We start from the raw sequence: 12,772 nt of genomic DNA on the forward strand, positions 1-12,772 counted from the left end.
TATTATTATTATTTAGATTTGTATGCTGCCCCTCTCCGAAGACTCTTATTATTAATATATTAATAATTAATAATATTATTATTGTGTATTAGACAAAACAAACAAACAAACAAATACCCAGTTCCTGCAACTGTTCTTTGTATATTTTATCCTCCAGTCCCCTAATCCTCTTGGTCGCTCTTCTCTGCACTCTTTCTAGAGCCTCAAAACCTTTTTATATCGTGGAGACCAAACCTGGGATGCAATATTCCCGTTGAAGACCACATTTTGCAAAGGGGCCATCGTTTTTTCCCTCCCCATTTTAGAGTGATGCCCTGTCTCAAGATCTCTGGACTCCACACTCTTGCAGACTTTATACTCAGATAGCCGAAGGCCCGTTAGATGGAAACAATTCCTCATTTTTTCAGCCGTTGTTCTAGACTCAGGGGTGTCACATCATCACGGATTCTCCTCTGCCATCAGGCCATCACCACGTCACTCTCCATCAACTTCAACGTCTGGCAAGAGCGAAGGCGATAGGGAGTGACATTTCATCCCGCCAGCATCGTGAAAAATGTCATCTCGGCAAGTCCTCTTGAGCCGTACACAAGCTGGCTTCCTGTTCCTTCCCAATTAGCGCTTCCTCTACCATAAATCAATCCCACACAAGTGTCAGTTAAGACACAAGCAAGAACCTTAAAATCCAAGCATATTTAACAAGGAGTGCCGAGGGGGAAATGACAGGTCTCCTATCAGGTCAAATTTAACTTTTGACAAATTTCTCTAGGGCAGGGGTGTCAAACTCAGGCCTTGCCCACAGGGTAATCTGCCCTGCAGAGTCGCCCTGGAAGAGCAAAGAACCGGCCCGTGGTGCCTGGGCCAGCAAAAACAGACCTTTTTTTAATATATTTATTTATTCATTTTTCAATATATAAAACAATAAACTCTTTAACAGTACAGTGATACCTCGTCTTACAAACGCCTCGTCATACAAACTTTTCAAGATACAAACCCGGGGTTTAAGATTTTTTTGCCTCTTCTTACAAACTATTTTCACCTTACAAACCCACCACCGCCGCTGGGATGCCCCGCCTCCAGACTTCCGTTGCCCGCAAAGCACCCGTTTTTGCACTGCTGAGATTCCCCCTGAGGCTCCCATCCATGGGAAACCCCACCTCTGGACTTCCGTGTTTTTGTGATGCTGCAGGAGAATCCCAGCGATGCAAAAACAGGCGCTTCGCTGGCAACAGAAGTCTGGAGGTGGGGTTTCCCAGCGAGGGGAGCCTCAGTGAAATCGCAGCATCGCAAAAACACAGAGGTCCGGAGGTGGGGTTTCGAGGACTTTGGTGTTTTTGCAATGCTGCGATTTCACTGATGCTCCCTTCGCTAGGAAACCCCACCTCCGGACTTCCGTTGCCAGCGAAACACTCATTTTTGCGATGAAGAGATTCCCCTGCTGGGATTCCCCTGCAGCATCACAAAAACACAGAAATCCAGAGGTGGGGTTTCCTATGGAGGGGAACCTCAGGGGAATCCCGACAGTGCAAAAATGGGCGCTTCAGCTGGCAAAAGGGGTGAATTTTGGGCTTGCACGCATTAATCGCTTTTCCATTGATTCCTATGGGAAACATTGTTTCGTCTTACAAACTTTTCACCTTAAGAACCTCATCCCGGAACCAATTAAGTTTGTAAGACAAAGTATCACTGTTCTATATATATATATCATATGGTTATTGACATTTATATCTAATCAACTATTTCCCCCACAAATTGCCCCGCAATCACTACTTCAAATTTGTATGACAACCTATTGGAACTTTATTTGTGGAAGATTCTACATTTCATATCTACATATATAAACGTACCGAAGAGACTTAGTTGAAAAAGATAAGAAAACGACTTCACTAATTGTTTATTAAATTAATTATAATAATAGTTTACTCATATTTAAACTAATAACTGTATTTCTTTTTTTACTTTTGAATAACTTAGATTAACATAGCAAAGGACTTAGATACATACAGTCTTGAAGTGATATATTGATATATTTTGACTTACTGCAATTTTTTACGTATTTTATACATTTAACTAACTGAAAATATTCTGTTATACATAATATTCCTGATATAATTAATTGACAATTGGGCGGTTTTCTCTCTCTTTATATATTTCCATATATATCCATAATTTCTCATCCCTTTGTCTTTCTTTCTTTTCTAAATCTTCTTTCTTACTCCTACCTCCTATCTACAACCTTAACTAATGAACTGCAATTATTTTTACTATATAAACTTACTTTAAATACTTGATTACTATTTACATTTATTTCTATACATCTTTATTTCTCTGCTCTCACCAGTTATACCACCTATTCCACAGCTCATAAAATTGTGTTTCTTTGCCTTTCATTTCCAAAGTGAACCTGGCTCTTCAACATTATATTCCACTGAAAATAGTTGGCCGTGGCAATTTTGGTCATGGCGAGTTGTCTTAAACCAGAGGGCTTTAAACTTGGCAAGTTTAAGACTTGTGGAGTTGAAATCCACAACTCTTAAAGTTGACAGATCTGGGGACCCCTGTTCGCAACTTGGGCGTCCTCCTCGACCCACAGCTGACATTGGATCATCATCTTTCGACTGTTGCGAGGAGGGCGTTTGCCCAGGTTCACCTGGTGCACCAGTTGCGGCCCTATTTGGACAGGGAGTCACTGCTCACAGTCGCTCATGCCCTCATCACCTCGAGGCTCGACTACTGCAATGCTCTCTACATGGGGCTACCTCTGAAAAGTGTTCGGAAACTTCAGATCGTGCATAACGCAGCCGCGAGAGCCATCGTGGGGCTTCCAAGATTTGCCCATGTTTCCTCAACACTCCGTGGTTTGCATTGGCTGCCGATCAGTTTCCGTTCACAATTCAAAGTGTTGGTCATGACCTTTAAAGCCCTACATGGCTTTGGACCAGACTACCTCCGGAACTGCCTGCTACCGCACGAATCCCAGCGACCGATAAGGTCCCACAAAGTTGGCCTTCTCCGGGTCCCGTCGACTAAACAATGTCATTTGGCGGGCCCCAGGGGAAGAGCCTTCTCTGTGGTGGCCCCGGCCCTCTGGAACCAACTCCCCCCGGAGATTAGAATTGCCCCCACCCTCCCTGCCTTTCGTAAATTACTCAAGACTCACTTATACCGCCAGGCATGGAGGAGTTGAGATATTCCTTCCCCCTAGGCCATTACAAGTTATGCGTGGTATGTCTGTGTGCATGTTTGGTTTTATAATAAGGGTTTTTAGTTGTTTTATTATTGGATTGTCACATGCTGTTTTTATCATTGTTGTTAGCCGCCCTGAGTCTATGGAGAGGGGCGGCATACAAATCCAATAAATTATTATTATTATTAATTATTAATTATTATTATTAGGCTCAAAAAGAGATTTCCCCAAAGAAAACAATCTTCAGGTTTGCAACTAGTGTAAGTCTCAAGGACTGGGTTTCCTTGAGGGGATTTTTTTGCTCCTCTGAGTAATGTTCTTACCTGCCCTTCTCCGACCATCTCGGTATCAATAACGGTGACAATTCCAGGGACCAAGGGGCTGCGTCGGCTATTGGTGTGTGCCAAGATTTCTTCTTCCGCCGCTCCCGATGGTGAGGTGCCCGTCAGCTGCGTTACCACTTTCCCAACCATGGTGAGACCAGTTTTGATGGTCTGTCAAATAAGCAGAGAGACAAACGATAAATAAAGGTTGGTGGGTAAACACAAAACGTATTCTAACCAATTTTTTTAATTTATTTATTTATTCATTTGTCCAATACACAAATACATTGGAAGAAAAATAGACATGTAGTAATATATACAAGGGTAAAGTGAACTTAGAGGAGAGGATATATGAAAGAAAGAAAATATATAAGATAGGTGAGAGAAAGGAAAGACAATTGGACAGGGGACGGAAGGCACACCAGTGCACTTATGTACGCCCCTTACTGGCCTCTTAGGAACCTGGAGAGGTCGATCGTGGAGAGTCTAAGGGAGAAGTGTTGGGGATTAGGGGTTGACACAATTGAGTTTGGCAATGAGTTCCACGCTTCGACAACTCGATTGTTGAAATCATATTTTTTACAGTCAAGTTTGGAGCGGTTCGTATTAAGTTTGAAACTGTTGCGTGCTCTTGTGTTGTTGCGGTTGAAGCTGAAGTAGTAATTGACCGGTAGGACGTTGCAGCATATGATCTTGTGGGCAATACTTAAATTGTGTTTTAGGCGCCATAGTTCTAGGCTTTCTAGGCCATGGTGCTTACTTTGATACACAGATCTTTCATCAAATTCCCACTACAGCAAAAGGTGAAAACGTTTCACGTTTCTAAATGGACTGGTTTTGGATATAAGTAAAAATGTGTAACAAGAAAAACATAATACAGTGATACCTCGTCTTACGAACCTCTCGTCATACAAACTTTTCGAGATACGAATCCAACATCTTCTTAAAAACTCCCAATATTGAAGCATTCATAACCTTTGGAGGCAAGCTGTTCCATTGATTAATTGTTCTAACTGTCAGGAAATTTCTCCTAAGTTTTAGTTTGCTTCTCTCCTTGTTAAGTTTCTACTCATTGCTTCTTGTTCTACCTTCAGATGCTTTGGAGAATAGTTTAAATCCCTCTTCTTGGTGGCAACCCCTGAGATATTCGAGCACCGCAACCGTTCTTCATATGTTTTAGCCTCCAGTCCCTTAATCATAAAATCTTAAAAAATATTTTCTCACAATACTACGTCGAGGGGGCCCTCCCTAAAGATCATAGGTAAGAAAGTGAGGACAAATCAAGGGAAATATTTCCTCACCAAGGGGGTCATTGGTTTATGGGATTCCCTTCCAGAAGAGGTTGTGATAGCTGTCAGCCTGGATAGCTTCAAATCAGGATTAGACAGATTCAGGGATGGTTATTGAAACGGATGTCCAAGTGCCGCCTCTATGTTGGTTGAGGCAGGCAGGATTCCCTTGAGTACCATTTGTTGGGGGTGTCAAGGGAAAGGGAGGGTCTTGCCTTCTCTTTCTGCTCAAGATCCCCACAGACAATTGGTGGGCCACTGTGTGACACAGAATGCTGGACTCGATGGGCTTTGGCCTGATTCAGCCGGGCTCTTCTTAGGTTCTTATGTTCTTAATCATCTTGGTTACTCTTCTCTGCACTTTTTTTTTTAATGTCTCCACATCTTAGCGACTAAACCTGAATGCAGTATTCGAAGTGTGGCCTTATGAAGGCATTATAAGAGCCGGGGTGGTGCAGCAGGTAGAGTGCTGTACTGCGGGCCACTGAAGCTGACTGTAGATCTGTAGGTCAGCGGTTCAAATCTCATCACCGGCTCAAGGTTGACTCAGCCTTCCATCCTTCCGAGGTGGGTAAAATGAGGACCTGGATTGTGTGGACAATAGGCTGGCTCTGTTAAAAAAAAGTGCTACTGCTAACATGTTGTAAGCCGCCCTGAGTCTAAGGAGAAGGGCAGCATAAAAATTGAATAAGTAAATAAATAAAGTGGTCTTAACACTTCACGTGATCTTGATTCTATCCTACTCCGGTCGTAAGTCGAGGACTGCCTGCATAGCGTTAGCATCCAACAAGGATCGGAAGGTTGGTAAGGCAGCCGGGAGGGGGTGGCGGGGGAGGGACTGCAGCTGAATCCACAAATCGATGGCAACCCCGGTTGTTTAGTGCTAAAACCTCAAACTGCAGTGATTAGAAAACACATTAGTGTTCATCAATTAGCAGCCGAGCATTTGCCTTCAATTATTCATGGGGAAATGACGGACGCACAAGACTCAAAGCTGGTGTGTTGTCAGGAAAACCTCGGCCGAGCCAACAGAACCAGGCGCCATTCGGTATTGACGGCACCGATCCAGCCAGGAAGCCTGATTAACCTCCAAGATGCCTCGCTTGATGTACTTACCCCATTAATGCTAATGGAGGTGCTACCACTTAAAAGAGAGAGAGAGAGAAAACCGTTGTAGGAGCCAGCCAAACTTCTATCAAAGGAGAGGTCGCTGGGTTTTTAACATCTCTTAACAATACACACATCCAGTCCTTTGGGTTTTGTCCTTCCCACTCCACCCTCCGCCCTTTTTAACTCCCCCCAGAAGTGGAAGAAATAGAATCCTTAAACAACTGGCACACGGTCAGCTTCTCGGAGGGGGAAAAACACAACACGCACACACACAACCGCATCCGACAAGCGCAGTTCGTTTTTCTCAGCCTCGATGGGCCGGATCGTCACAAAAAAGTTTAGTTTAGTTTAGTTTATTTAGATTTGTATGCCGCCCCCCTCCGAAGACTCGGGGCGGCTAACAACAATAAAAAACAATGTAACAAATCTAATATTAAAAAGCAATCTAAAAAACCCCAATTTAAGAGACCAATCATACCAACAAACATACCATGTATAAATTCTATAAGCCTAGGGGGAAGGGAGAAAAAATTTTCAATTCCCCCATGCCTGATGACAGAGGTGGGTTTTAAGGAGCTTGCGAAAGGCAAAGAGGGTGGGGGCAACTCTGATATCTGGGGGGAGCTGGTTCCAGAGGGTCGGGGCCGCCACAGAGAAGGCTCTTCTCCTGGGTCCCGTCAAATGACATTGTTTAGTCGACGGGACCTGGAGAAGACCCACTCTGTGGGACCTAACTGGTCGCTGGGATTCGTGCGGCAGAAGGCGGTCCCGGAGATATTCTGGTCCGGTGCCATGAAGGGCTTTATAGGTCATAACCAACACTTTGAATTGTGACCGGAACCTGATCGGCAACCAATGCAGACTGCGGAGTGTTGGTGTAACAAGGGCATACCTTGGGAAGCCCATGACTGCTCTCGCAGCTGCATTCTGCACGATCTGAAGTTTCCGAACACTTTTCAAAGGTCGCCCCATGTAGAGAGCTCTCCCCGAATTTGGACCAGGATGGAGTTGTGAGCAGCATAAATGTAGACAAATAAAATGAGGGGACTGGAGGCTAAAGCAAACGAAGAACGGTTGTGGGGATTGGGTATGTCCAGTTTAATGAAAAGAAGGACCAGGGGAGACATGATAGCAGTGTTCCAATATTTCAGGGGTTGCCACAGAGAAGGAGTCAACCTATTCTCCAAAGCATCTGAGGGTAGGACAAGAAGCAATGGGTGGAAATTAAGCCAGGAGAGTAACAACCTGGAAATATGGAGAAAATTCCTGACAGTTAGAAGTCTCCGGAGGTTCTCAGTCATCCAGGTCTTCTTGGTTGTCGCAAAAGTGCTTTTTCTCAAGAGGCAACCGAACTTTGCCGTAATTATTCCGACAATGCATTCTTGGACAGGTGATGGCTGCTGAATGGTAGATGTTGTTCGGTCATTAAGCTGTGTCCGATTTTTCACAAACCCCTGGATCACAGGACACTATCTCCTGGAGTTTACCCAAATTCACATACGTTGCATCAAAGACACCATCTAACCATCTCGCCCTCGGCCGTCCCTTTCTCCTTTCGCCTTCCACCTTTCCCAACCTCAGGGTCTTCTCCAAGGAGTCCTCTCTTCTCCTTTTGGGGCCCAAAGTATTTGAGCTTCACCTTCAGGATCTGTTCAAGGGTTGATTTCCTTTAGGATTGACTGGATCTCCTTTAGGTCCAAGGGACCTTTAAGAGTCATCTCCAGGCCACAGTTCGGAAGCATCCATTCTTTGGTGCTCAGCCTTCCTTAGGGTCCAACTCTCATAGCCCTACATTACTACATGGCTTTGGACCAGATTACCCCTGGAACCGCCTGCTACCGCACGAATCCCAGCGACCGATAAGGTCCCACAGAGTTGGCCTTCTCCGGGTCCCATCAACTAAACAATGTCATTTGGCAGGCCCCAGGGGAAGAGCCTTCTCTGTGGCAGCCCCGGCCCTCTGGAACCAACTCCCCCTGGAGATTAGAATTGCCCCCACCTTCCCTGTCTTTCGTAAACTACTCAAGACTCACTTATACCGCCAGGCATGGGGGAGTTGAGATATTCCTTCCCCCTAGGCCATTACAAGTTATGCATGGTATGTCTGTGTGTATGTTTGGTTTTATAATAAGGGTTTTTAGTTGTTTTATTATTGGATTGTCACATGCTGTTTTTATCATTGTTGTTAGCCGCCCCGAGTCTATGGAGAGGGGCGGCATACAAATCCAATAAATTATTATTATTATTATTATTATTATTATTATTATTATTATTATTATTACTATTATTATTATTATTGCTGCTGCTGCTGCTGCTGTTACTGGGAAAACCATACCTCTGACTACACGGACCAATTTTTGGCAAGGCGACGTCTCTGCGGTTTAATAGAACAGTAGGCCAATCATTTAAAGTAAGGGTCCCCAAACTTGACAACTTGAAGACTTGGGGACTTCAACTCCCAGAATTCTGTAGCTATTCTGGGAGTTGAAGTCCCCAAGTCTTAAAAGTTGCCAAAGTTTAGAGACCCCTGATGAGTTCTCCAAGGCTTCTACTGTATAATGGGTTTACTAGCGTATCCTTTGGGCCATTCTTCCTGCTCCATCTTATCTACCTACCTACCTACCTACCTACCTATCTATCTATCTATCTATCTATCTATCTATTAAATACTGTGTTCAGTTCTGGAGACCTCACCTACAAAAAGATATTGACAAAATTGAACGGGTCCAAAGACGGGCTACAATAATGGTGGAAGGTCTTAAGCATAAAACGTATCAGGAAAGACTTCATGAACTCCATCTGTATAGTCTGGAGGACAGAAGGAAAAGGGGGGACAGGATCAAAACATTTAAATATGTCAAAGGGTTAAATAAGGTCCAGGAGGGAAGTGTTTTTAATAGGAAAGTGAACACAAGAACAAGGGGACACAATCTGAAGTTAGTTGGGGGAAAGATCAAAAGCAACGTGAGAAAATATTATTTCACTGAAAGAGTAGTAGATCCTTGGAACAAACGTCCAGCAGACGTGGTTGGTAAATCCACAGTAACTGCATTTAAACATGCCTGGGATAAACATATATCCATCCTAAGATAAAATACAGGAAATAGTATAAGGGCAGACTAGATGGACCATGAGGTCTTTTTGTGCCGTCAGACTTCTATGTTTCTATGTTTCTATCTATCTACCCACCTACCTACCTACCTACCTACCTACCTAGCTATCTATCGGATTTATATGCCGCCCTTTAATGGAGAGGCATTGCTTTGGGTTCAGCATTTTACTAATTGAGGATCTGTTCAAGGCCTCTATACTGGAGCTCCCCCTCTCGAACCAACCCACCACTTTCTAGAAATCAATTCCCAATTCTTCGTAAAGAGCCCAATTTTGCCAAGGGTTGGTTCCACCCCAGCTGGTTCCTGTATCTCCACTGTTATGATTTAAATATGAATATTGTTTATCAAGCAGCATGCTTCCCTGGCTCCCCTATTCAAGAGACAGGAAGCTGTTTGGAAATAGAAAGGATGGCATATCTCTCTCCGAAATAAACAGCAAATTGGCACAAAAGCAAATTGGGAATTGTTTCCTTTCACTGCAGTGGCGTTTAGAGGGGCATCCCGAAATCACCCATTCATTGCCATGTAAGGTTTTGGGGATAGATGGACGTTGTGCCCTGAACTGAGGAGGGTTCCCCAGACTGGCCCTCATTTTATTAGAAGCCTGAGAAATAGAACTGTGCGCTCCAAGAGTACTAATTAAGCAGAGATGGTATTAGAAACATAGAAGACTGACGGCAGAAAAAGACCACATGGTCCATCTAGTCTGCCCTTATACTATTTCCTGTATTTTATCTTACAATGGATATATGTTTATCCCAGGCATGTTTAAATTCAGTTACTGTGGATTTATCTACCACATCTGCTGGAAGTTTGTTCCAAGGATCTACTACTCTTTCAGTCACATAATATTTTCTCACGTTGCTTTTGATCTTTCCCCCAACTAACCTCAGATTCTGCCCCCTTGTTCTTGTGTTCACTTTCCTATTAAAAACACTTCCCTCCTGAATCTTATTTAACCCTTTAACATATTTAAATGTTTCTATCATGTCCCTCCTTTTCCTTCTGTCCTCCAGACTATACAGATTGAGTTCATGAAGTCTTTCCTGATACGTTTCATGCTTAAGACCTTCCACCATTCTTGTAGCCTGTCTTTGGACCCGTTCAATTTTGTCAATATCTTTTTGTAGGTGAGGTCTCCAGAACTGAACACAGTATTATTCCAAATGGGGTCTCACCAGCGCTCTATATGAGGGGATGACAATCTCCCTCTTCAATTACTTTCCCTACTGGTTCACAATTGTGAGTGTGCGCACTTTGCTCGCATGTGCCCCTTTCACACATGCCTTACAGGCACGCACTCCTTCCCCGCATGTTTTCCGTTCTGTCCGGAGCCGGCACCAATCAGAAACAAAGAGCCATACAGGCTGATTCAAACTTTGATGAAGCAAAATCTATTGGTAAAGAAAATCATGCAATCCATTGGTGATTGCTAAAGAATTCGTGTTGGCAGCAGCTCCTCTCTAATGAGCTGAAGATAAGGAAAGCCCGGGCTGCGAACCAGAGAGTTATAAATCTACTTCTTGAAGTGTTTCTGGCAGCTTGGACAAAACTTACTGTTCAATAAAATTGTGCAATGCATAACACTGCGTGAAGGAAAAGGATTTGAACCCAGAAAGTCCTCTCAGCTTCGATTTTCCATCCGCCATGATGAGGAATGTTGTTCGCCATGCCTCCTTCACCTTAGAAGGTCCCTTATATACTGGCAAGGCGTGGCCAAGTGTCCCATAGATCTATTAACGCCAAGAACCCCTTCTTTTAGATATTCCTGCCTCGACCACATTCTCCTGACTCTTGTATCTAACGGGGGGGGGGTTCCTCCTCTGATTCATCATCGTCACAGAGAGGAGGGGATCACTTTATTCTCCAGGGCACCAGAGGGCCGGATGAGGAACAACGGCTGGAAGCTGACCAAGGAGAGATTCAACATGGAGATAAGGAGGAACTTCCTGACGGTCAGAGCGATCAACCAATGGAACAACCTACCAGCGGACGTTGTGAACTCCAACACTCTGGACATTTTTAAGAGAAGATTGAACTGCCACTTGACTGGTGTGCTATAGGGTTCCTGCTTGGGCAGAGGGTTGAACTTGATGGCCTTCATAGTCCCTTTCAACTCTAACAATAAATAAATAAATAAATTGTCCTCTGAGGGGTTCTACAGTTTCTGGTGGTTCCTCAGTCTCCACTTCCCCTTCACTCTCACTCTCAGACTCAGGTGGCAAGAACACTGGCCTGCGATGCCAGTACTCCTCCGGCCCCTGGTCCTCAAAATCTGTGATCAGCTGAACCATGTATAGACCACTCACAACACCTTCCATGCACACGCCCCTTCTGTGCATGCCTTCCACGCATGCGCTTTGCTCGCACACACAGGTTACACACATGCGCACGGCTTCAAAATATGCCTATATAGGACAGCATAGTGCCGGGGCAGATGAACCAGCCCACCTGCAGGTCGCTATTACCTGTTTGCCCAAATCGGTCCAAACCAGCAAAATGCCACCTCTGTACTTAAAAGTACAACACAACTTTTCAATCTTCTGGACAAGTCGCCTCAAGAAGTCATCCAGGCCCACCTGACAGTTCAAGGTTCAGAATTCACTTTTTGATCCAAATTACCGGAGGGAGGGAGGCTGTCAGGTGAAGCTCTTATTCTCTATACCAGTGTTTCCAACCTTGGCAACTTGAAGATATTTGAACTTCAACTCCCAGAATTCTGGGAGTTGAAGTCCAAATATCTTCAAGTTGCCAAGGTTGGGAAACACTGCTCTATACTAACAGAGAAGAATATACTATATGTAGCTCACGATTCAAGTGAGAGATCTTTGGTGCTCTCTGAGCTTGGTGGTTTCCTGTCCAGACATTTCATGACCCAAACAGGCAACATCATCAGAGCTAGAAGGGAATAGGATTTGCCCTCATTTTGTACACTAGTGTTGGTTGGTGGGAGTCCTCTCGCTAGTTCCTTGATTAGGCTGCTGTTGACAGCTTCATAGTGTAATACTAATGTTGGTGTTAATCTCTCCTTATCTGGTTGTTGACTGCTGTTGAGGAGGTGACAGGAGAAGCCACTGGTATGTCAACAGAGAGCAAACTCTACTCCCTTCTAGCCCTGATGATGTTACCTAGCTGGGCCATGAAACATCTGCAGGAAAACATTTCAGTTCTGGAGATTTCCTGAGTGGTGTTCTGTCTGGGTCCCCCCAGACGCCAACACCAACCAAAAAGAGTATCCAGACACACTGGTAAAAAGCAAAGGCAGTTTATATAATTCAAAGCAAACACAGGTAACAAAAACTGTTCTTACAGACAGGAACACGATGAAGCTTCACAGAGGTTTCACGAAGGCCAGGCAATAAAACAGGATTCTTGCTGGCAAAAACAACGCTGGAGATAATAAAACCCACGCCTCCCCCAAGTCTTCCAGACTTCTAGGCCACAAGCCAAGATCAGAGACGCCGAGAATCGAAGCAAGGTCACAGGACTCCCAATTGATAACTCTCCACAAGACTGTAAGGGCGGGCCTGCCTTTTCAACCCTGCTGAGGAGAACCACACCCAAACCCAGCTGTTGCCAATTCAGGGATGGAAATACCTTTCTAATTGGCCCCGTCTTTGAGCTGCTGGTCGCTGCCTCATGTCTATTATAGCCTGTGCGTCTTCATCCAATGAATCCAGGCTACTAGCTGGGGAGAGCCCCCCCCCCCCCCCGGGGGTCTCAGGCTGCTCTCCCTCCTCCTCTTCCTGACGT

At 44.6% G+C, this 12,772-nt stretch overlaps 1 protein-coding gene across 1 annotated transcript in view; it reads right to left on the minus strand.

The window, feature by feature from the left end:
- BCAS3 (BCAS3 microtubule associated cell migration factor) overlaps positions 1-12,772 on the minus strand; it is an 845,338-nt gene that overhangs the window by 663,865 nt on the left and 168,701 nt on the right. Inside the window, 1 exon segment of the mRNA XM_070735381.1 lies at positions 3,508-3,678. Within this exon segment, the coding sequence (XP_070591482.1) occupies positions 3,508-3,678 (171 nt within the window).

This window comes from Erythrolamprus reginae, chromosome 1 (genome assembly GCF_031021105.1).
Source record: "Erythrolamprus reginae isolate rEryReg1 chromosome 1, rEryReg1.hap1, whole genome shotgun sequence".
NCBI classification, from domain to species: domain Eukaryota; kingdom Metazoa; phylum Chordata; class Lepidosauria; order Squamata; family Dipsadidae; genus Erythrolamprus; species Erythrolamprus reginae.